Raw genomic sequence first — 22,902 nt, 5'->3', positions numbered from 1 at the left:
TGCTTCAGGGATTTCTCCTTGTATTCCTTCAGGGAATCTCGCGGGAGTCTTCAGGTATTCATGCCAACATTCTTTCTGTGGTCCCTTCAAAGATTCTTCTCCAGTTTCTGTGACATTCCTCAAGGGATTTCTCCTATGATTCCATCTGGGAGCTTCCAGTCGAAATTTTTTCCGTGATTTCTTTGAGGATGCCATATAAGGATTCTGAACAGGACTTCTGTCAGGATTTCCTTTGTGACTTTCAGGGATTTCTACAGGAGAACTTCTCTAGCGTGAGTTACAGCTAATGAAAGTGGGGGAATGAGAGAAAAATAGAGAAACAGGGAGAAATATGCTTTTTGATGCACGTAGATCCCTGGAAAGATGATTGAAGGATTAATGAAATTTCTGAAAGAACTCCTGAATGAATTTTTGAAGAGAACCTGGAATGATGATTGAAGGATTAATGAAATTTCTGAAAGAACTCCTGAATGAATTTTTGAAGAGAACCTGAGAGGAATTTCTGATGAAATTATTTGAGGAATTCCTGGAGCAATCCCTAGAAGAATTCCCGGAGCAATCCCTGGAAGATTTCCTGGATAAATCCCTAAAGAAGCATCAGGAATGCATGGTGGAAGCCCTGTAGAATCCCTGATGGAATTCCCGGAGAATTCCTGTATAAATTATGGGAGGAATACCTTGAGAAATATCTGAAGACATCTCATGAGGAAACCCTGAAAGAAATCCTAGGTAAATTTCTGGAGGATTCCTTGGAGAATATTCTGCAGAAATTCCTGGACGAATTTTGAGAGGAATCCCTAGAAAAATTCTAGAAGAAATCTCAAATTCCTGGCCTAATTCCTGGGAGGCTCTATGGAGGAATTTTTAAAGTAAGGTTTTCCAGATAAAAAAACAAAGAAGGATTTCCCGAGTTATGCCCTGCAGAAGTTATTGGAGGAATCCCTGGAGGATATCCTAGAGGAATGCTTGTAGGGATTAACAGAGGAATCTCTAGAAACACTCCTGGAGGAGTCTCTAGAAGAATTTCTGAAGAAATATCTGGAGGATTCTCTACAGGCATTTTTGAAGAAAATCCTGCAGGAACCTTTTAAGGAATTTCTGGAGGATTCCCTGGAAGAAACACTGGGAATATCCCTGGAGAAATTCCTGGAAGAATCCCTGAAGCGATTCCTGGACGAATCTCTGGAGGAATTCCTAGATTTCCCGACCTATGCTCTGCAGAAATTATTGGAGGATCCATGGAGGAATCCCTGGAGGATATCCTGGAGGAATGCCTGTAGGGATTAACAGAGGAATCTCTAGAAACACTCCTGGAGGAGTCTCTAGAAAAATTCCTGGAGGAATGTCTGGAGGATTCTCTAGAGGCATTTCTGAAGGAAATCCTGGAATAATTCCTGGAGCAATATCAGGAGGAACTCTTTGAGAAATCCTTGTGGCAGTTCCTGAAGGAATCCCGGAAACAGTTCCTAAAGGCACTCCTAAGGAAATCCCCAAACAGTCCCTGGAGGAATAACTGGATAAATTTCTGGAGGAACTCCTGAAATAATTCCAAGAGGAACTCCTGAAGGAATTCTAAAAAGTATTCCAAATCCTTGGAGGACTTTTTAAAATTATCCCTAGAGTTGTTCCTGAAAGAAACACAGAAGAAATTCCCGGGTGAAACCCTGGAGGAATTTCTGAAGGAAAACCTGAAGGAATTCCTTAAGAAATCCTATGAGGATGCCCGGAAGTAATCCCATGAGGAAGTCCTTTGGAAATTCCAGAAAAGCGTTCTTAACAAATTCCCCAGCACCCCTCTGGCTACGCCCATGTCCGCTGTCCTCAGTGCCTGCTTTGTGGTCAAAGGGCTTCTTCTACCTTTCGATTACCTTACGTAAGTTCTTCAAGAAGCTTCTGTCCTTATTCTGGAACATTTCGGCGCGTGGTACGAAGTCGTTTCGGGATGCATTGCGTTTCTTCATACTTCTTCATATTTCTTCATACTCTGCTAGCGTTTTTCTTTTCGAAATGCTGCTTCCGCTTTCGTTAGTATCTTCCACCTTCTGCCGGGTCTCATGCTACAGCATGACCGTCCGCGCTGCTTTCTTCTCCCACATTTCTTCACTCCTCGTAGAGCCTACCGTTCCTTCGACACCGTTCCATGTACCCGAAGGTGCTGATAATGCCGATAATTTTTCAAGTAGTAACTGTATGTATATACTTTTCTCCCACTTTCAGTTTCTCCTTCCGGGCGTGCTGTTCGATCGAGCCATACGAAGAATCGGGCCACTCCAGCGGTCAGCCGCAGCACTTGATCCTGATCTACACGATCGAAGCGGAGACGTACAACAACTTGAAAAAATTCTCACGCGTCTACTTCGGGCCGGACACGCGCAATCGTTCGAACATCTTGCGAAAACGAATCAGCGTCATCACCGACGGGCGACAGGAGTGCCGCGAAGAGGTTGTCTACATCAAGGACAATACACGGGATATTCAGAATCCGATTCGGTTCCGCTTGAATTACACCATTGTGGACACTACGCTGCCATTGTCGGCTTTGGACGCATTGGATCCCATTCTGGACCAAACCCAGGCTGATCGTACGTTTGAAGCTACGTTCCAAAAGGATTGCGGCCAGGACGGCATTTGCCAGTCGAAGATTGACGTCAAGTCCAAGCTTTCCTTGGAACAACAAGGTTAGTAGCTTAAATTGAACAACGAACATTATTCTTTTGTACATTGAATATCACTAATAAAAAAAATATATTTCACCCAGGCGACGGTTCATACTCGCTGGTGCTCGGCCGGGATCGTGGTATACTGCTCAACGTGAGTGTTTCTAATCATGCCGATTCAGCGTACGAAACCCATCTGTTTGTGAAACACGATCCCAGTATATCGTACAGTGGAACAAAGGTACATACATATCTTCTTCGGAATGCAATCGCATCGCAAGCGATAGTGGAATCTAATAACGTCAACGCCGCGTTTTTTTTTTGTCTTTCCAGAGCCTGTACACATGCACCCAGTTCAATGCCACGCTCGTTGACTGCTCACTGGGTAATCCGATGCGGAGAGATGCGGTGGCGAAACTTTCGCTGCGATTTGATCCCCAGCGGGTGGATGACCTGGTATCGAAGCTGACCTTCCAGGTGTTCGTCAATACTACGTCGGCGCTGCTCGAGGGCACGAAGAACAGCACGAGCAACGTGGTTCACGTTATCAAACGTGCCAAGATTAGCATATCTGGGTATGTACCTCTGCGGTTTATCATTTCTTGTGAACTTTTCGTACTTTTTTGTCAACTACTATGAACTTGATGCTGTGTATAGTTTCTGGAAGTTGTTTAATAAGTTTCTTGAATTTCTTAATAATAGATTCCAATAAATTGTCGAAAATGTACTGAAACCTAATATTCAATTGGGTTAGTGAAAGCCTTACTAAAATTATGGGCAACTTTTTCGGCTTTCTTCAAATTAGTTATCCCTCGAAATTTTGGAAGTACATATGTCTGAGCAAGATTTAATCCAATCCAGAGCCTCGGCGTGACAGCCACGGGTTTCAAACCCGGCATTATAGGAGGATCGGTCTTTCGTGCATGCACAGCACGATACATTCTCTAATAGAACAGTCACACTCAAACCCACATTTAACCTGGTTAATTTTGTATCCTTCAACAGAGCTGCCCATCCCGAACAAGCATTCTACGGCGGAGACGTGAAAGGTGAAAGTGCGATGGAAACGGTAGAAGATATCGGAACGGCTGTGCAACACATCTATCTCGTAAGCTTTGCCACCACCGTCATGTGACCTCGCGGTCCCATCCGATCAATAATTTCTCAATCAATCATAATTTCAGATCTACAACGATGGACCGTGGCGGGCTCCGAAAGTGCAGGTTAACATTCAGTGGCCCCACCAGGTGGCCAACGATAAACCGCAGGGAAAATGGCTGCTCTACTTGACCGATACGCCCTCTGTTGATGGTATGTATCGATTCGTCTTTAATTTGCCAGGCAGAATATTACAACTTGACATTATCCATTAATTTCAGCAACCAACGGAGGTGACTGTGTCGTCGATCCGCATTCGGCCATCAATCCCCTTGGATTGAAGAAATCCTCTGTGCTCAACGATCTGGTGCAAATGGAGCGCTACACGCAACGAGCGTACAACAAGTCGCTCACATTTTCTTCGGAAAAGTCCGAACGGGTGTCGTTTGCCAAGCAAACATCCCACTCATCCGCATCGGAAAATTCGCTCAATCGAGTCCGTCGGGATCGATCGATGATCATTCGTGCCGAACGATTAACCGACAAAGACGGCAAGCAGACCGACATCGTGCACATGGACTGCAAACGAAACACTGCCAAATGCATTTCGATCGTGTGCAACGTGTACGACGTGCAACCGAAAGCCCAGGTGCTCATCAACGTAACGGCTAGATTGTGGAACTCGACGCTGGTGTCGGACTATCCACGGGTAGATCTGGTAAAAATCGCATCCACAGCCCGGATAAAGGTGTTCGAGGTGCAGCAGGATCATCCGTTTGATTCTGTTACGGTAAGTTTTGACTAATCCTTTCTCGAAAATTTGGTTGTTCCCGGGGTTACGTTCTCTGCGTCCTACAGATGCTCATCATAGTACTGCTTCCACTTTTCAATCTCCTCATGCCCGTCCGTCAAAAAGCTTTTGTCCTTATCTGGACGTTTCGGCACGAGGAACGAAGTCGTTGCTAGATGAGTTGAGCTTACAGTATAACTTTCATAAATAAAAAGAAAATCGCGTTAAGTACTGTTCCTTTGAATTCCACTAAGAATTTGCATTCTTTGACAGATACGTATTTCGACCTCAACTGTAAGACGACCTTACAGTTGAGGTCGAAATACGTACCTGTCAAATGATGCAAATTCTTAGTGGAATTCAAAGGAACAGTACTTAACGCGATTTTCTTTTTATTTACAGATATTCTCCTAACAAGCCCAGGTTAATCATCATAACTTTCATGTTTATTGAAAAGAGCACAACAATTCCATTTTGTCGTTCTTCGTAGCTTCCACTTCTCTGCAGCATGACCGATCGCGTTGCGTTTTTCTTAAGTCTTAGACCTCTCTGCACTCTTTATCGAACCAAGTAGTGCCGTCAGGTGCCGTCTACTTCGCTCCAAGTATCAAAGCGCTCGGTACTCTCGACTGCGCCAGCTGTTTTTCAGAGGAGGCATACAAAGGCGGCCGTCGTTTCATACATTCATACGACGGGTTTGGGTGTCGTTTGACCATCATAATGCTAGAGAAGTGCTACACTTCAAATCAAAGTTTGCTTTTATATGCTTTCTGTTCACCCAAGCCTACACATCTGAGATGACCCGGTGGCCCTTTGCCACACAACGTTGACCGGAATTTGAACTTACTATACAGTATCTGAACATCCCTGAACATCTGAACACCCTGAAATCTCCTGAAACCTTTCGAAACGTTTTGAATCCCATTAAAACGATTCTAAAAGCCTTGTGGGAGCTGCGTAAGCTTCCTTGAAACTCCCACAAAACTCCCTGTAGCTCTCTAGAACACTTTCAATACCACTGAAGCGCATTCAAACCCGTTTAGATCACTCTTTAAACTCTCTGAATAGCCTTTGAAGCCCCCAGGAACAACACATTGAAACGTTTTGAAAATCCCATGAAAAATGTTTGTGCAAATGAATGTATATGTATTGAACCCCTGTAGTTATGTACACTGTGGTGCATAAGGACCTGTCCATAAACTAAGTAGACTCTTAAGCGGAGATGGGGGGGGGTTTCTGACCAGAGTCTACACTCCATAGTCCATACAGGTTTTGAAAATTTTGTATGAACAAAACTCTACGAGGGGGTGGGGGGTTCTGAAATGGCCCAAAAAAGTCTACGTAGTTTACGGACAGCGCCTAATTGATCGAACAAACGCCGATTTTCATACAAAATTGCCAAGATTGAGATGCTGTAACTATTGTTTGCGTTGATGGATTGAGCTGGAGATCCTCTGAGTTTCTCCTGAAGCTCACTGACATACCGTGAAACTTTTCGGAAACTCCCTGAAACGTCTTGAAACGCCTTGAAACCTCTGAAATCCCAATAATAAAGCTCTTCTGAAATCGCATGAAGCCTCCTGAAATCCTTGGGAGCCATCCTGAAGCTCGCATTGAAACCTCTGAATCTCCAATAAAGTTCTCCTGAGAAATTCTCAGGTTCTGCCCTAATGTCCCTTGGAACTCCATGGAACCTCATAAAACTCCATGGAACGTTATAAAACCACCATGAAGTCCCCGTAAACTTCTTTTAATCCTTCAGGACGCGCGCTGTTGTAAGAAGTACAACACTGCCAAAAATGATGTCTTGATGTTTCCTGACTACTGAAACGTCTTGAAAAACATTCGAAAGTTTTCTTGAGAGTCCCTGGAGCTTTCCTCCCCGGAGATCCCCTGAAACCCCAGTGAAACATCTTGAAACGGATTGAAACGCCTTGAAAAGACCCTGAAACATCCTGTAATCCTTTGAGTGTCTCCTCAACTCTCCTAAAGCACACGGAAACCCCTTGAAACCTTTCGGAACCCCGACACGTCTTGAAACGGTTTGAAACATCTGAAACTCCAATGAAGCTCTCCTGAAATCACCTGAAGCCTCCTGTAATCTTTGGGAGCCCTGAAGCCCCATGAAACTCATTGAAACCTCTTGGAAACTCCCTAAAACGTGTTGAAGCGCCTAGAAACCTCTGAATCCCCAAAGAAGCTCTCCTAAAACCTCCTGAAAACGCCCTGAAGTCCCTCCGAACCTGCACTCATAAAACGCCTTGAAACTCCTCTAAAACCACCCTGAGATCCCCGTCAAATTCTCTTGGTACCTCCTGACAATTGAAACGTTTTGAAACCCTGAAAACGCCTGGAGTTTTTTGTAAACCCCGGAGACTCCTGAATTACTGAGACGAGCAACATTCAAGTCGACATGGTCGAAATTACAATGCCCTAATAGTAGAACCAAGAATATTTTCAGTCAACGGTACTGCACGCATGGCAATATTGACAATGTTTCTGTACAGTTAACAGAATTTTGCATTCGGTTGAAAATTGTTGGTACAGTTCTTAATTTTACCATGGATTCGGTGGAAACTGCTGTGGGAAAACCGACGACCACCAGGTTATCACAGCGGAAAACTCCCGACAAATGTCCACTACGGGAAACACGCAACGAGGGAAGAAAAGAAACTCAACACACGTAGCTCGGTATGAATACAACTTTATTCGATCGCGGTACAGTTCTAACTGAAGGGGGAAATCTGTTTCCGTTCGTTACTTACGCTCTCTCTCTTGTTCGTCGACTTCGTCGACTCATGATCGACGTCGCAGGGGTGGCGTTACTAAATATCGCCCCCACCAACACTCCTCCTCGATATTGATGTTACGCACCACCTTTAGCCCGACCGTCCTCGTCGGTCAAGCCCAACGCTGTCGCGAACTGCTTCTGCTTCACGCTTCCGACCGGCTTGGTCAGAACATCGGCAACCATTGTCTCTGTGGCGCAGTACTTCCGTTCAAACCATCTCTCGAACGGCGTTTTGTCCACAGAACGCGACGGCATCCGGTTCTGGATGTAGCCCGCAGTCATGACCGCCTCCCCCCAGTACTGCTTATCGAGACCTGCATCCAGCAACATACAGGTTGCCATTTCCTGGAAGCTGCGGTTCTTCCGCTCCGCAACACCGTTCTGCTGTGGGGAGTAGGCGGCCGTGTACTGAGCTTGAATTCCCTCCGAAGCATAGAAATCTTTCAGCTCTTCATTCACATATTCCCCGCCGCCGTCGGATCTAATCACGCACGGCGCTCTCCCAAATTTAGTCTTTACGTGTGCCACGAACCTTTTGATGCACCCGGCCGCCTCGGACTTTTGTCTCAAAAGACAGACCACAGTGTAGCGACTGTAGTCGTCAATAAGGGTCATCAAATAGCGACAACCTCCGGGCGTGACACACTTCATGGGACCGCACACGTCTGTGTGCACCAGGTCCAGGATCCGACTGGAGCTATTAGTTGACATTTTAGGGAAAGGAATACGAGAAAGTTTACCTTGCAGGCAGCGCTCGCAGACTTGCCTGATTTCGCAGTCCGTCACCTGGAAGCCATCGCTGAGATCCTCCGCTTCGATGCGCTGCAACACCGCTGGGTCGCGGTGTCCGAACCGCCGATGACAGGTATGCTGGCAGCTGTCCGAATGCCGAGCCTCCTTGCTCAGCCGTGCATCCTGCGCCACACTCAGCTGATACAGGTTTCCACTAAGTGGCGCTACTGCAACTTCTTTCCCATCCGTATTCATAATTGTGCACTTTGACCCGCCGAATTCCACCTTCAGTCCTTTTTGCGTCAGCTTCCGTACTGACAACAAACTACTGTCTAGTTCCGGAAGGTACAATACCTCCTTGAAGGTAATGTCTCTCACGCGGCCATCACTGTCAATGCACTTCACTACACCTTCCCCGATACCGGCCGACCGCGTCACGGATCCATCGGCCAACACAACGTCAATCGTCACTTTATCGTCCAGTTCCCGAAAAAACGCTTTCTCGTTCGACATGTGGCTCGAGCAGCCACTGTCGACGTACCACGAACCACTGCACCGATTGCTTCCGATAGTGAAGCAGATCGGGATCTCCGATTCGACAGCCTGCTTGTCTCACAGGTTCCCCGTATAGCCTGCTGGAACACTTTATCACTCACAGGTTCACCGTATAGCTTTGCGGAAACACTTTATCACTCGCGAGGAGAGTCCATCACAGGACTCTGATAACGATATATCCGACGCGGAAGACTTACTTCCTTGCCTAGTGGCACATGGCACGGACCATGGCACTAGATCAAGAAGGGAGTTCGGTATGTGGTATCAGTAATAACAGAGCACATTGAAACCCCTTCAAGGTTGGGCAAAGATTGCTGTATTTCTCAAAAGGTTCGGTTTTTATAGCTTACAAAGTTGTAATGGTTATCATATGCTTGTTCATGGTTCAATGTGTAAAAAAGAGAAAGAATTAACTAGACGCCTGGGACAGAAAGCTGACAATATAAATTTCGGCGATGTACCTATCGAACCCAATGTTTTGGTTATTTGACTCTTCTGATTGTACCCTGCCCTGTGGGGCCACTACACTCGTAATACGAGTCAGCAAAACAGGTGTCCGCGCGTCGGGTCAGAACGCTCGGACCGCACATGCATTCCTGACCATTCTTACTGTGTGCAGATAGCACAGTGGAAACAGCATTGATGCTTACTAATTGAATTGTATATGATTTGGTAGTTACTGTACGTATTTATGGGATGTAATTGATTATGCGGGAAGATGCACAGCACACCTTTCCCCCTTTTTTTTTTTGAATGATTTAGTGAAATGTATATGAAACGAAATCATTTAAAACAAAAATTCTGTCCCAGAGATCTTTACAAAATAGTAGAAAAAAAATTTTTTTTTTTTTTTTTCATTTTTTTTTTTTTTGAAACAAGTTAGGCTCGGTTGTTCACTTAATACTTAATATATTTATTTTATACTGATGCTGTTATCAAGTTAGTACATTTTAATTATTCTATTTTTATGTACAATAGTGGTCTTTCGTGAACTCATTTCTTCTAATTCACAATTTAGTTCTTCAACATTTTTGACTTTATATGGTCCAATATAATGAGGATCTAATTTCTTTCTGTTTTCGTTCGTTATATAAACCAAATCTCCTTCTGATAACTTTATTGAGTTTGTGTATTTATTGAGGTATTGTAATCTATGTTGTTTTCCTTCAATTAAATTGGTTTTTGCTATTATGTTGGATTTCTGAAGTTTGTATTTGAGTTCATTATAATACAATTCTAAATTATAAATTGGTTCTACTTTGGTTTTAAATATATCCTGTGGTAACTTTGCTTTTCTACCAAAGATCAATTCGTGTGGGGTATAATCTGTATCTGTGTGTATCGTTGTATTGTAAACAAATGTATAGAATTTAATCCAGTCATCCCAATCGTCATGGTGTTCATTGCAAAAAGATCTTAGATACTCGTTTAGGCATCTATGATTTCTTTCCAGTGCACCTATAGTCTGTGGGTGATAGGCTGTAGCAAATTTCTGTTTGAATTTTAGTATTTTTCCTATTTTATTCAGTATTTCATTATTATATTCCGTTCCTTGGTCCGACCTAAGTTCAAGAAAGTTTCCAAATGTAAGTATAAAATTCTCGACAAGATTTCTTGCTATAGTCGAAGCTTCTTTATTTTGTACGGGTATTATAACCACATACTTTGTCAAATCACACTGTATTGTTATACAGTATTGATTATTGTTGTTTGTCCGGGGTAAAGGTCCTACTGTATCAATTGATATTACATCAAATGGTTTAGCCGGGGTGGTGGTTTCAATATTTGGCTCCCTGGTATGTTTATATACCTTATTTATTCGACAAGATTTGCAAGTTTTTACGAATCCAGCAATCGTTTTCTTCATATTTTTCCAATCGTATATGACTTTTAATTTCTTATATAATCGGTTTTGTCCTACGTGACCTCCTATTGGTGTCACATGGTAGTCGTGTAATATTTTGTTTATTTCGTTTATATTTTCAATTCTTCTACGTGGTTTATATAGCAAAATTTCCACGTCCTTAAATGCATTAATCGCGATCTTTTTAAACGATTCTACTGGTAAAATCGTGAATATATTATTTTGTGTCGACATAGCTATTTTATTTAACTTTTTTTCTTTAAGCATGTCATTCAACCTTAGACAAACGGACTCTAGTGTCTGAGTTCCATCGGCTGTGACTGCACATAATTCTTCTTTTTCTTTTGGATCCGTTATAATCATCATTATTTTTCCGTTCGAACGTGTTATTGTGTGTAGTTTAGGTAGTTGATAAGTTTTTGAGGAATCTTCTACTTCGTAGATTGACAGTTGCGCACCTGTAAGATCCTTTGAAATAGGTTCCCTTGTTGTTGTATTTTTAGTCATAGACCTAGTGTTTACTTTCAAAATTGTCATTTCCTTTAATTCATTTGATGTGATTGCTACTCTTGAGAGAGCATCAGCACCAACGTTATTTTTTCCTTTGATGTACTCGATTTCAAAGTCGTAATCTTCTAAATCTAGACGCATTTGCGTAAGCTTTTTGGTTGGTTCTTTCATACCAAAAAGATATACTAAAGGTCTGTGATCAGTTCTAATTATGAATTTTCTCCCGTATATGTAGGGTTTAAAGTGATTGATTGCCCAGTGTATGGAAATCATTTCTTGTAAAATTGTATGTTTTTTGGCTTCTGCCTTATTAAATGTTTTGCTAGCGTAGGCTATTGGAAGGTCATCACCATTGTGGTTTTGCGATAACACTGCTCCACATGCTACGTTAGATGCGTCTGTAGTTATTATAAAATCTTTAGTGAAATCTGGATATTTTAAAATTTGTGGAGATAATAAATAAGATTTCAATTTTTCAAATGCCGTTTGACATTTATTAGTCCACTCAAACTTTGTGTTCTTTTTCAATAAATCATTCAAAGGTTTCGCTACTCCTGCAAAATTTGGCACGAATTTCCTGTAGTAATTACAAAATGCTACAAATCTGCGAATATCATCAGCATTTGTAGGAATGGGAAAATTTTTGACCGCTGAAAATTTTGAATCGTCTGGATAGATTCCTTGATCGGTAATCTTATGCCCTAAATATGTTACTTCTGATTGAAAAAATTTACATTTGCTGGGGTTTAATTTTAAATTGTACTGACGAAGTCGTTCAAAAACTTTGGTTAAATTTGTCAAATGGTGTTTAGAAGAACATCCTATTACAATAATATCGTCAATATATATAAAAGCATGTTCAGGAGTTAATCCTGCCATGGCTATTGTCATCATACGCTGAAAACTGTTTGGGCTGATATTTAATCCAAACGGCATTCGCGTATATTGATAATGTCCGGAAGGTGTTGAAAAAGCTGTATATTTGCGTGATTCTTCTGAGAGAGGAATTTGGTGAAATCCTGACATCATGTCAAGAGTACTGAAATATTTTGCTCTACCAAGTTGATCTAAAATAGAATCAATTCTTGGTAGCGGAAATTTGTCTGCTAATATCTTTTTGTTGAGTTGTCTAAAATCGACAACTAATCTCCATTTTTTATTGTTATCATTTGACTTCTTCGGCACTAACAATATTGGTGAATTGTATGGTGAAACAGAATGTTCCACAATATTTTCATTAAGCATTTTGTTCACTTGAGTTTGTATTTCTTCCGTTTGTGAGTGTATTTGCTTGTAATTTGGGATGTATGTCGGAATATTATCAGATACGTGTATATCTTGATAATAAAAATTGTTTGTTGAAAGCGCATCTTCGCTTAAACAGAATACGTCTGAGTAATTCGATATTAATTGTTTAAAATCTTTTTGTATAAAATTTGGTATATTCGCACTATCGATTTTATTCCAAATATTTTCTTTACGTATGTTTTTATGAGAAGTGGTTTGATTATTTTTCAGAACGTAATAATTGTCAAGTGGCTCTGTAATAGGGTTTATTTGATTGTATGATATAAATACTGGCTTATTCGTAGTGTTCATGAATTTTGCCATTGGTTCTTTTCCGGAAATGATTGCATTTCCCAAAAAAATTCCTGATTGAATTTCCTTAGCATGTACAACCATTTCACTTTTGTAAGTCTTGTTCGTTAATCGTCGAATAGTTTCACTCCTTTGCGGAAGTATGAATCCATTCTGGAAATTGTCTTCAATAGGTACAGATACTGATACATTTCCTAAATCGAAATGCAACAGCCATGACTCGTAATCAATTTTGCATCTATTTGCTGCAAGAAAATCACGTCCAAGAATTCCATCAGTTTGAATAGGAAATTCCTTAGGTACTAAATGAAATGTATGCTTGGTTTTTAATCCATTGCCGAAATTTAACTCTGTATCTGCGGTGGCAATGGTTTCAATTTCGTTGTCTGTGATTCCAATTAGTTTAATTTTTCTTGATGTATTTATTAATTTATCGGGGTTTACTTTGTTGATTTTGAATAATGATGTATCCGCTCCGCTATCTATTATTAATGTTATTTTTCCCACAGACATTGAAGTTTCTATGCAAACAAAATTTGATGCTTTTAAATTTATTGAGAGGATCGGTCTACCCGATCCCTTCTCTCTAAAAAATCAGACTGTCGGTTTTCTTGACGGTCGTTTCTATCGTCTCCTCTTTGCTCAGAGTTATTTGTCTCAGATGACGCGTTATAAATTCTACCTCTTCCAGATCCGTTCCTGTTATCGTGATTGTTATATGACCTTTCTTGACGACGGTCATTATTTCTGTAATTGTTATTGTTGCCATGGTTTCTCCAGTTGGAGTTACGTCCATTTGAATTGTTGTGTTGTCGCCAAGGGGGGTTATGATTGTTTCTCCATCCCTGACCTTGACGATGGTTTCCTCTATAAGAGTTGTTTTTGAATGGAGGTCCGTTTCCTCTAAAATTTGATTTGTACTTATTGTTAAAATAGAGAACATTTGCAGGTGGGACTGCATCATTGTCATTTTCTGCAGCCCGTCCTATTGCGTCATTTAGAGTCTCAAATGTCCCTGATTTTATTATCAATTGGGCACTCCCATTTTTGAGACCATTTGCTAGAGCCTTGATTCCTGCTTTGTTGGCCATTTTTGTTGCTGTGTCTATTGGAATTGCATCATTAATGTATGCAGTTTCCAATTGACTGGTGAGTTCTTCTATTTCAGAAGAAAATTTATTTAACGTTCCGCTTTGACGAGTAGCGTTCAATTTTGCCAAGACCACATCAGCTGAGATGTGATGCTTGCATTTTTGTTTCAGACTATTTATTATGGCATCAATATTGGCTGGAGTGTCTCCTACTGCTGACCTAGCCTTTTTCTCTAATTTTGACAGCACAATTTGTACCGCAATTGGTTCAGTTGCTTGTGTAACTGCCGTTTTTAATGCTGTAAGAGCAGCAATTATGTTACTTAATCTTTCGCCATTGCCATCGTATTGAGGTATGAGGGACGACGCTAATTTAATCACTTCGGCTGCCATTGTTTCTCGGCCTTCCTGTAAATTTTCAGGAGTTGTTTTTGAACACCTTTTTAATATAATGATGGTGTTCACCAATACTTTAAAAGGAATAGTACGTTTAGTGTGTGCTAATTTGTTTTTTAGAATTTCATGGATGTGTACCCATGCATTTCTGGAAGCCTTTTCAAAATATATTAATTTAGCTTCTGATAGGATATCCTCTAATTCGATTAATGCTGTTTGTACATAGGTATATAATTGATTGCATGAAGCTTGCTTCTCTATCAGTGTTTTGTATAAAAATGTTTTATTGATAGATTTTTTTAAATTCGCTTCTAAAGTCAATAATTCTTTAAATTTTTCCTCGAGTTCAACAATATTCATATTTTAGTGTTCTATATTCATATTCATTGATTTCATTTGTTTACTCACGAGAAATTACAATTTGATTCACAAAAAAATTGAAAGACTGCCATAGAATTGTACAATATGCTTAGGTATCTATATAATATTTTTAAGATAACTTGTTCTCTACAAAATATTTGTTGCTTACCGCAGAATTATTATACTGGTAAATTCCTCCTTTAGCGTCAGGAACAACTGGTATCCCACCAGTAACGTAACTGCTAACACCATCAGGCACGCCAGGAAACGCCGCATTGCATTGATTCGTCGGTTTCAACCAAACTGCTAGTTCCAAAATACCGCTTTCAGCTTTTTCTCCTTTCTTCTTTTGTTTTGTCTTTGCACTGTTTACCTCTTATGTGGGCGAGGTAGCAACCCTTTCAGTTTATTCGACAAACAAATTAGTAAACATGGGCAATTACTCGCCCTCCCAGATTTTGCTCCTCTGCACTAATGTGCGTCATTATTCCACGATTTGTGGACACTATCACAATGCCGGTAATCGTTGGCAACTCTTCGCTTGCGTAGTGTAAGATTTCACGTGCCCGTATTGTCACTCGGTCCACAATGTAAAGATCACTTAGCACTAGTGGATATAGTTCAGTTTTCTCATTGTTTCTCTGCACTTTTATAAATCCTTCCTTTTGAAGAATATTCAAAAAGTGTTCTCCGAGTTCAGTTTTTATTATCACACTTTCACTGTTCCTATCTGTTAGGCTTCTTCTAAGTGTCTGCACGATATTCCTTATTTCGTCCATATTGTCTATTTATTATTACTTTTTTTCACGTTTTTTCTGGTTTTCAATTTCAGCATCAATTAATGCGTCCGTAGATGCCCACCAGCTTTCAACACTAATTCCTCCACTTGGTTTCCATTTGATTTTGGATACATCTCGTTCTTTGGTATTGTTTAATATTTTGTATAGTTCACTGCCATTTTTCTCCATAAATCGTATGGCCTTCACTTGTGCTTCAACCTGGTGGTTTATTTCCTCCCAAGTTTCCATTGTTCTCTTGTTTTGGATACACTTTTGCACTATTTGTCGAGTTTATGGAAAACACTCTTCTAATTGATGGATAAACACGTCTTCTGTTTGCACTGATTTACACTTTAGATAATTCCACCAATGATTTAGCCTTTTTCAGTGCCTTTTTATTTAAATATTTGTTAACCTCACTGATTAACGTTATTGATAATTGAAGCCCGATCATCGCACATAGTAACCAAAGCATAACTATCACTTTATCAATTTTCTCGGAATGATCACCTTGCATGTAAATGATTTCCACATGTTGATCACCGTTATGCTCTACATGAGCCTTTGATTGTTCTGTACCCATTGTCACTTTTCCTATACTAACATATCAATCACTTTTTCCATCATGTGTGTGTGTTTTTTTGCACTTATCTTCAGCTGCATTTATTTTCAACTGTTGGTTCGGAAAAGTCCGGTCGCCATCTCACAGGTTCCCCGTATAGCCTGCTGGAACATTTTATCACTCACAGGTTCACCGTATAGCTTTGCGGAAACACTTTATCACTCGCGAGGAGAGTCCATCACAGGACTCTGATAACGATATATCCGACGCGGAAGACTTACTTCCTTGCCTAGTGGCACATGGCACGGACCATGGCACTAGATCAAGAAGGGAGTTCGGTATGTGGTATCAGTAATAACAGAGCACATTGAAACCCCTTCAAGGTTGGGCAAAGATTGCTGTATTTCTCAAAAGGTTCGGTTTTTATAGCTTACAAAGTTGTAATGGTTATCATATGCTTGTTCATGGTTCAATGTGTAAAAAAGAGAAAGAATTAACTAGACGCCTGGGACAGAAAGCTGACAATATAAATTTCGGCGATGTACCTATCGAACCCAATGTTTTGGTTATTTGACTCTTCTGATTGTACCCTGCCCTGTGGGGCCACTACACTCGTAATACGAGTCAGCAAAACAGGTGTCCGCGCGTCGGGTCAGAACGCTCGGACCGCACATGCATTCCTGACCATTCTTACTGTGTGCAGATAGCACAGTGGAAACAGCATTGATGCTTACTAATTGAATTGTATATGATTTGGTAGTTACTGTACGTATTTATGGGATGTAATTGATTATGCGGGAAGATGCACAGCACACTTGGCTTTACGCGCACTTTTCTTCTTCTCACTTCGGGAATCTTCTTCTTTCTTCTCCTGCTGCGATGGACAATCACGACGAAAGTGGCCGGGCTTGCCACACCCGTAGCACACTCTTTTCTTCTGTCCTCTTCCTTGCAGCTTCATCACTTTTTCACCGGACTCACCTGAACGTTCCACACGGCGCAAATATTCGTCGACCAGCTTTTGCTTGACGAATTCGATGGTCTGATCCGCGTCCGGACGGCTTTTCATCGCCGTCACTAAGCCGCCATATGATTCTGGAAGGCTGCGATAAATCATCGCCACTTTCAGTGGAGTTTCCAGCTTTTGACCGGCGCACTCAAGACGATCAAAAAGCTCCACTAGCTCGAAGAGGTGTTTCTCCACGTTTCCTCCTTCCGGCATATTCAGGCTGCAGATCCTCCGAAGCAGCGACACGCGGGATGTCATTGTCGCTTTGCTGTGGAACTTTTTCAATTCCGCCCACGCATCACTGGCCTACGCAGCGTTTTTAATCAAATTGAGCTGGCTATCCTCACATAGCAACACGATTGTCGCCAACGCCTTTTGGTCTGCCGTCGTCCAAGCGGGGATGACCGGTTGGGGCTTCGCGTCGTGCACCGCGAACCACAACTCGTCCCGCTTCAACAGCATCTCCATCCGCAGCTGCCACGTTGAATAATTCTGGTTGTTGAGGCGTGGAAATAGCACTTGTTTCTCAGCCATTTTCGATTCTGATCGAATCCACTGCAGAAAGCTGTTTTTCACACTCGCGACACCGACACGTACGAACACGACAGTGTCTAACCTCAACCGACGAGCTCGAATTCACTCTGGCTGGTTTGCCCGTCCGATCGACCGAACAACACACGCACACAGGCAGACTGCCGTACCGCCACCGACGCTACCGTCGTCAACGCCACCGACTCAATTAGCGCTCCGCTTCCCCACGCCGAAACGAGCCGAATTTGTCTCTCGCACAAATCGTCCAAATTTTCAGATTTCCGGGGAAAATTTTCACTGGCACTTTTCTTCGGCCTCTCCTGGGCCCATAACCTGTGGGAAAACCGACGACCACCAGGTTATCACAGCGGAAAACTCCCGACAAAAGTCCACTACGGGAAACACGCAACGAGGGAAGAAAAGAAACTCAACACACGGAGTTCGGTATGAATACAACTTTATTCGATCGCGGTACAGTTCTAACTGAAGGGGGAAATCTGTTTCCGTCAGTGTTGCCACATTTAAATCTGTATTTTGCCTTTCAAAAATCTTTATAATCTGTATCACCACTTTTTGTCAAAAATCTGTAAGAAATCTGTAATATTTCGCGAAAAATCTGTTTAAAATTCTGTAATTTTCTGAAAAATCTGTATAATCTGTATCATTTCCAAAAATCTGTAATATTGGTATACAGAATTCTGTATGAAAAGCAGCAAGAAAATCTGCATGATTACAGAAAAATCTGTATATGTGGCATCCCTGGTTTCCGTTCGTTACTTACGCTCTCTTTCTTGTTCGTCGACTTCGTCGACTCATGATCGACGTCGCAGTGGTGGCGTTACTAAATATCGCCCCCACCAACAACTGCAACAAAATTTATTTCACACAGAAAAAAATATTCATGTAAAATTCAGCGAGAAATCATGCACATAAAGGGAATGCTAGAGTTAGTGCATATTTACATGAGATATCATGTAAAATTACGTTTAAATCAGTGAAGAGAATTGTCAGATAAAAGAGGCACAAAACAAGCAACAAAGAAGGTGCGACGATTACTCTTTATCCCTACTGGTAACAGATAATGACATGATCTCGAATTTTTTTGTTGCAGACAAAACGAAAGCTGAATTTGTTGCGTACTTTTCAACTCGTGAATAATCAATTAGGGTATCGCGCTACTTGGGCGGTGGTTTTCTTCGTCTGTTATTTTCGTCTGTTTTCCACTGTAACTCGGTCAATTTTGAACCGATTGACTTGAAATTTTGTACACGGGTAGATACTATACCTATCTCACCGCATTCCAAGAATTGTGTCAATTGGTTCAAGATTGACTGAGTTATAGTGGAAAACAGACGAATATAGAAGCCACCGCCCAAGTAGCGCGATTCCCTATTGCTAACCCAAAGTCGAAACTGTTTGATGATAGAGCTTCACCAGAGTTGCAGTGTTTACCGACTCGAAGTTACCGTTCGAAAATCGCAATGCAAGGCTTAAAAATCTCTAAACTCGTGGTGTCCGATGTTAATCCCATTATTTTCAAGTTGGGACAAACTTATGTCGCATGGGTTTGTTTGTCGCAACAAATACAGGTTGCGACATTGTCATTATTGTTGCGCGATGGTTGAATTTTGATTCACTGGTTTAAATCATGCAATTTTCCGCTAATACTAACGTAAATGGTTGAAGTCCATGATGGTTTACGCGATGGTTGGTGGAAATTTACATGATGGTATTGTAATTTTACATTATATCTCATGTAAAAGTGCACTAACTCTAGCATTCCCTTTATGTGCATGATTTCTCGCTGAATTTTAATTATTTATTTTTTCTGTGCAGTGTACCCTTATTCCCTAGGCTATTTAAGTGTTCGTCGAAGTATTCCTTTCACATTTCAGTCATCTCACGTTCATCCACCAAGATGTTTTCGGTTTTATCCCTGCAAGTTTTGGCATTCACAGGATGCATGGCATTTCCAAAAATCTTGAGAACTCCAAAGATTCATCTTCCCCGCGTACTTCGTGCAGTATTTCAATTTCAAATAATTCAATTGGTTTAAACATTTCCGTTACAGGTCGAAACGTCCGCCTACCCCGAACTGCTCGACCAGGTGGGAGACAAATCCATCCCAATTTGGTTGATCATACTCGCCGTCGTAGGCGGCCTGCTGGCACTAGCCCTGCTGACTTACATCATGTGGAGGTGCGGTTTCTTCAAACGACGGAGACCCGACCCAACGCTCAGCGGCAACTTGGAGAAGAACAGCGAAAACAAACCGTTCCTTTAGGTCAGTGTATGTAGTTACAACTATGGGTCAAAAGATTACTTAAAACGTGATAGAAACCATCCATTAGATAAGAAAGGCGTTTTGGTGCTGCTGCAGCAACTCAGAATCAATCGGATTTCATTATGGGGATCTTGGACAAAGTATTCACGGAACGTCAGGAAAACGCTTTGATCATCAATCTTCGTTAGGGATCAACGCACGTTATCTAGGCTCTGCATACCACATCCAGTCAAATAGGTAGATGGTCCACCCTTGCAGGGGGTTTAACGGTTTCAACTAGGAAAATAACAAGACGATCCTCTTGAACCTTTTATTCTATAACTAACTACCTACTTTTATAGATCCATGAAGATAGAGTTGATTATGGGAAATAACAAAATGAAGACTGAAATATCCACCTCGAATATAACGAACGCGAAAAAAGAAAAGTAAAATATTTGTTCCAGAACTCAGTATGCCTCGAGGTGGCTAGTAGTTCATTGATTGTTACTAATAATTCATTAGGGTGAATATGTAGAACAGCGACAAACTTCATGATATCAAAGGTGCAAATCCAGAGAACTAAATGACGGATTTCACTCAAAATTTGATCGATTTGTCAGCATCAGCGGACGACTAATCAATTCAATCAAATTTTCAGTGTTAACTACTCTTTCTGTTTGGTTCTAGGGATTTGTGCTCATGAAAATTCGAAGGGTGACTGAACAACCGATCCTTAAAAACAGAAAATTCAGAAATTGGATTTCAATTTTATATATGATACCCTTGGACCTTGTAGGGTGTGGGGCTATTTGACCAAGTGTCCTTGCCTTGGGTACTTTTTCCATAATGGGCAATGATCACTGAAGAAATTACTTAATTGGAAACGATCGAATCATTTGTGTTCATTAAGATTATCTTATGAAATTATGGAATTCATTGGAAGTAATTAATGTGTCCAAAAAAGGCCTTATCATCGAAAGGTGCTCCGTGGCAAAAAATAGTACGTTTACCTAAAACTTGAGTGTAAATAAGTTCCTTTAAGAAAAAAAAAATACGTGTGGGGCATAAGTCCTTTATGCCTAACACATCCTTATATAATATCCATGCAAACTAACACTTCGATTAGACAAAATATAATCTTGTTATAGGAAAAATTTAAGTGAAAATACTACTTACTTGCCTTTAAAAAGTGCCATTTTTACAGTGCATGCGGATACTACAGTGGCAACAAATAAAATGTATTGTAAAGTGACGTAATTGAACGCGTCAGTTTCGTTCAATTTAACTTTACTATTCATTCATTTTAATCAATTCCTTCACGTCCATCTATTGTATATGCATCATCATTACATACCAAGTCCATATTTTGCAGCATGTCGTTTTAGGAATAAAAAAAACTAATTAAGATTACCAACCTAGCTACGCAAAATTACGGCACCTTACCGTACTTATATTTTATTTGTTAATAACGTTACGCTGGATCCACTGGAAAACAGTCAGCCAATTGAAATCAATCAACTTATATGATGAAAAATGCGATCACTTGAATGTATTTAGTCAGCAATTGGCAAACAACGACGATATCAGGTGTCAAATTAAACTTGTAGCTAGAAATCCGTCTTCAACTTTGTAGATGATGTTATTTTTCGATCAGTATCAATGAAAAGTGAGTTAAACTAGTTTAGTCTGTTTTAGGTTAATAGCAATACGTTTTAGACCTAGCGGTTACAGTGAATTTTTATTTGTAGCTTTTATATAAAAAATATATAAGATGTTGTATAATTTTGAATTAAAAATGAAATACCGTGTACAATGTACACTGTACATTTATTTTATAAGCATTAAATGTAACAAATTTTGTATAAATGAATATGGTTTAATTTAGCCTAATATCACAATCCATTATTGTATTTTGCAACTATTTATAGTAATGACACAGGTTTTCCGAAGTCTATTCATTCTAATTGTACTCAATACTGCAAACATAGTTTATTTCCAGGGATGTATATGCCTCTTGTGCGGCGCATTTCGAAAAAAAAAACTCTTTGTCTCCCTGATAAGCATACCGATAGGCACGCTTGCTGGCATACACCACAGATCTATTGGGCATCATACGGGACAGTGCCACTAGTGCTGTGGAGGCTCGTTTGCAGTCGTAATCAACGTGGCAATCGAAGGTATACTTATGGTCGATCATCACCCTCAAGTGTTTGACGGAGCGCATCGAAATGATAGTGCAATCGCAATCGCCTACACTGATAACCGCTTGCTGCCCCGATCTTCGGTTGTTCACATTCACCACCTCAGTTTCGTGATGAGCTAACTCCAGTTTCCTAGATCTCATCCACTCCTCCACAAGCGCGATCGAATGGGCAGTAATCAATTTCAATTCTTCGATCGATTCACCGTAGACCTCCAGCGTACGCGTAGACCTCCATTACGTAATCACAGACAAACAGACATATTACTCGAATCGCAATCATCGCACGATTTAACGGTCATTTTGAAAATAAACTGTGGTTCGGACTGTGCTCGCATGTGTCATGGTGGCGCTGATGTGCCTACATCACCTCTCAATTTCGGAGAGAAATGAACACGACGCCCATCAATGTTTACACAAAATGACTCAATCATGAACCTTCATTCATGTTTTATGAATGGGTAATGCCACGGGGGAGTCGTCACCTGCTAAATTGTTACATCGAACCGAGGGAAACAACACCTGCAAATGAATGCTTCGGATTGAGCATTATAGAGGGTGCTTGTGAGATGCCAAACGATGTTTTTGAAACAAATTTCTTCTAAGTAATATGTCTGTTTGTCTGTGACGTAATGTCGTCAGCAAAGCTTCACCTCCACTGGGAACTCTAACCTCAACAACTTATCATACATGACATTCCATAACACCGGTTCCAGGATGGAACCTTGCTGGACTCCTGAGGGTCTATGTGAAAGCACTTCTGACCCACCTCCGTGTCAGACGCAGGAGCGCATTGGCCATAGCCGGCCAAACCGGCACTATTGAACGCGTTCCTTACACCCAGAGTCACTACTACAAATCAGCGAATCCCCTTCCTCTTACACTGGTGCGCTATCTCGGCGGTTTTTGTAACCGACATGTTAGCGTCTACGGTCGACCTTCCCTTCTGGAAGTCATACTGGCTACTCAAGAGACCATTTACACCCTCGGTGTGCCTGAACAGTCAACATTCTATTGAAGATGATCTTTTCGAGCACCTTCTCCGCCGTGTCGATCAATATATGCTTGCGACGGATCTCCGGGTGGTTTCCCCGCCTTTGGCAATAGAATCA

The 22,902-nt window shown here is 41.1% G+C and overlaps 1 protein-coding gene across 9 annotated transcripts in view; it reads left to right on the top strand.

Moving 5' to 3' along the window:
• Positions 1-21,460, top strand: part of LOC109427696 (integrin alpha-PS1) — a 534,426-nt gene extending 512,966 nt beyond the window's left edge. For all 9 annotated transcript variants that reach the window (XM_029872200.2, XM_029872197.2, XM_029872201.2 and 6 more), the window contains 7 exons: positions 2,218-2,678; positions 2,759-2,898; positions 2,991-3,232; positions 3,663-3,765; positions 3,842-3,968; positions 4,037-4,545; positions 19,396-21,460. In XM_029872200.2, the coding sequence (XP_029728060.2) occupies positions 2,218-2,678; positions 2,759-2,898; positions 2,991-3,232; positions 3,663-3,765; positions 3,842-3,968; positions 4,037-4,545; positions 19,396-19,608 (1,795 nt within the window). In that variant the 3' untranslated portion in view covers positions 19,609-21,460. The remainder of the gene's footprint in view (positions 1-2,217; positions 2,679-2,758; positions 2,899-2,990; positions 3,233-3,662; positions 3,766-3,841; positions 3,969-4,036; positions 4,546-19,395) is intronic.
• Positions 21,461-22,902: the final 1,442 nt, after the last annotated feature.

This window comes from Aedes albopictus, chromosome 1 (assembly GCF_035046485.1).
Source record: "Aedes albopictus strain Foshan chromosome 1, AalbF5, whole genome shotgun sequence".
NCBI lineage: Eukaryota > Metazoa > Arthropoda > Insecta > Diptera > Culicidae > Aedes > Aedes albopictus.
Note: the sequence above shows the minus strand (reverse complement) of the source record. Positions and strands in the feature narration are given on the sequence as shown.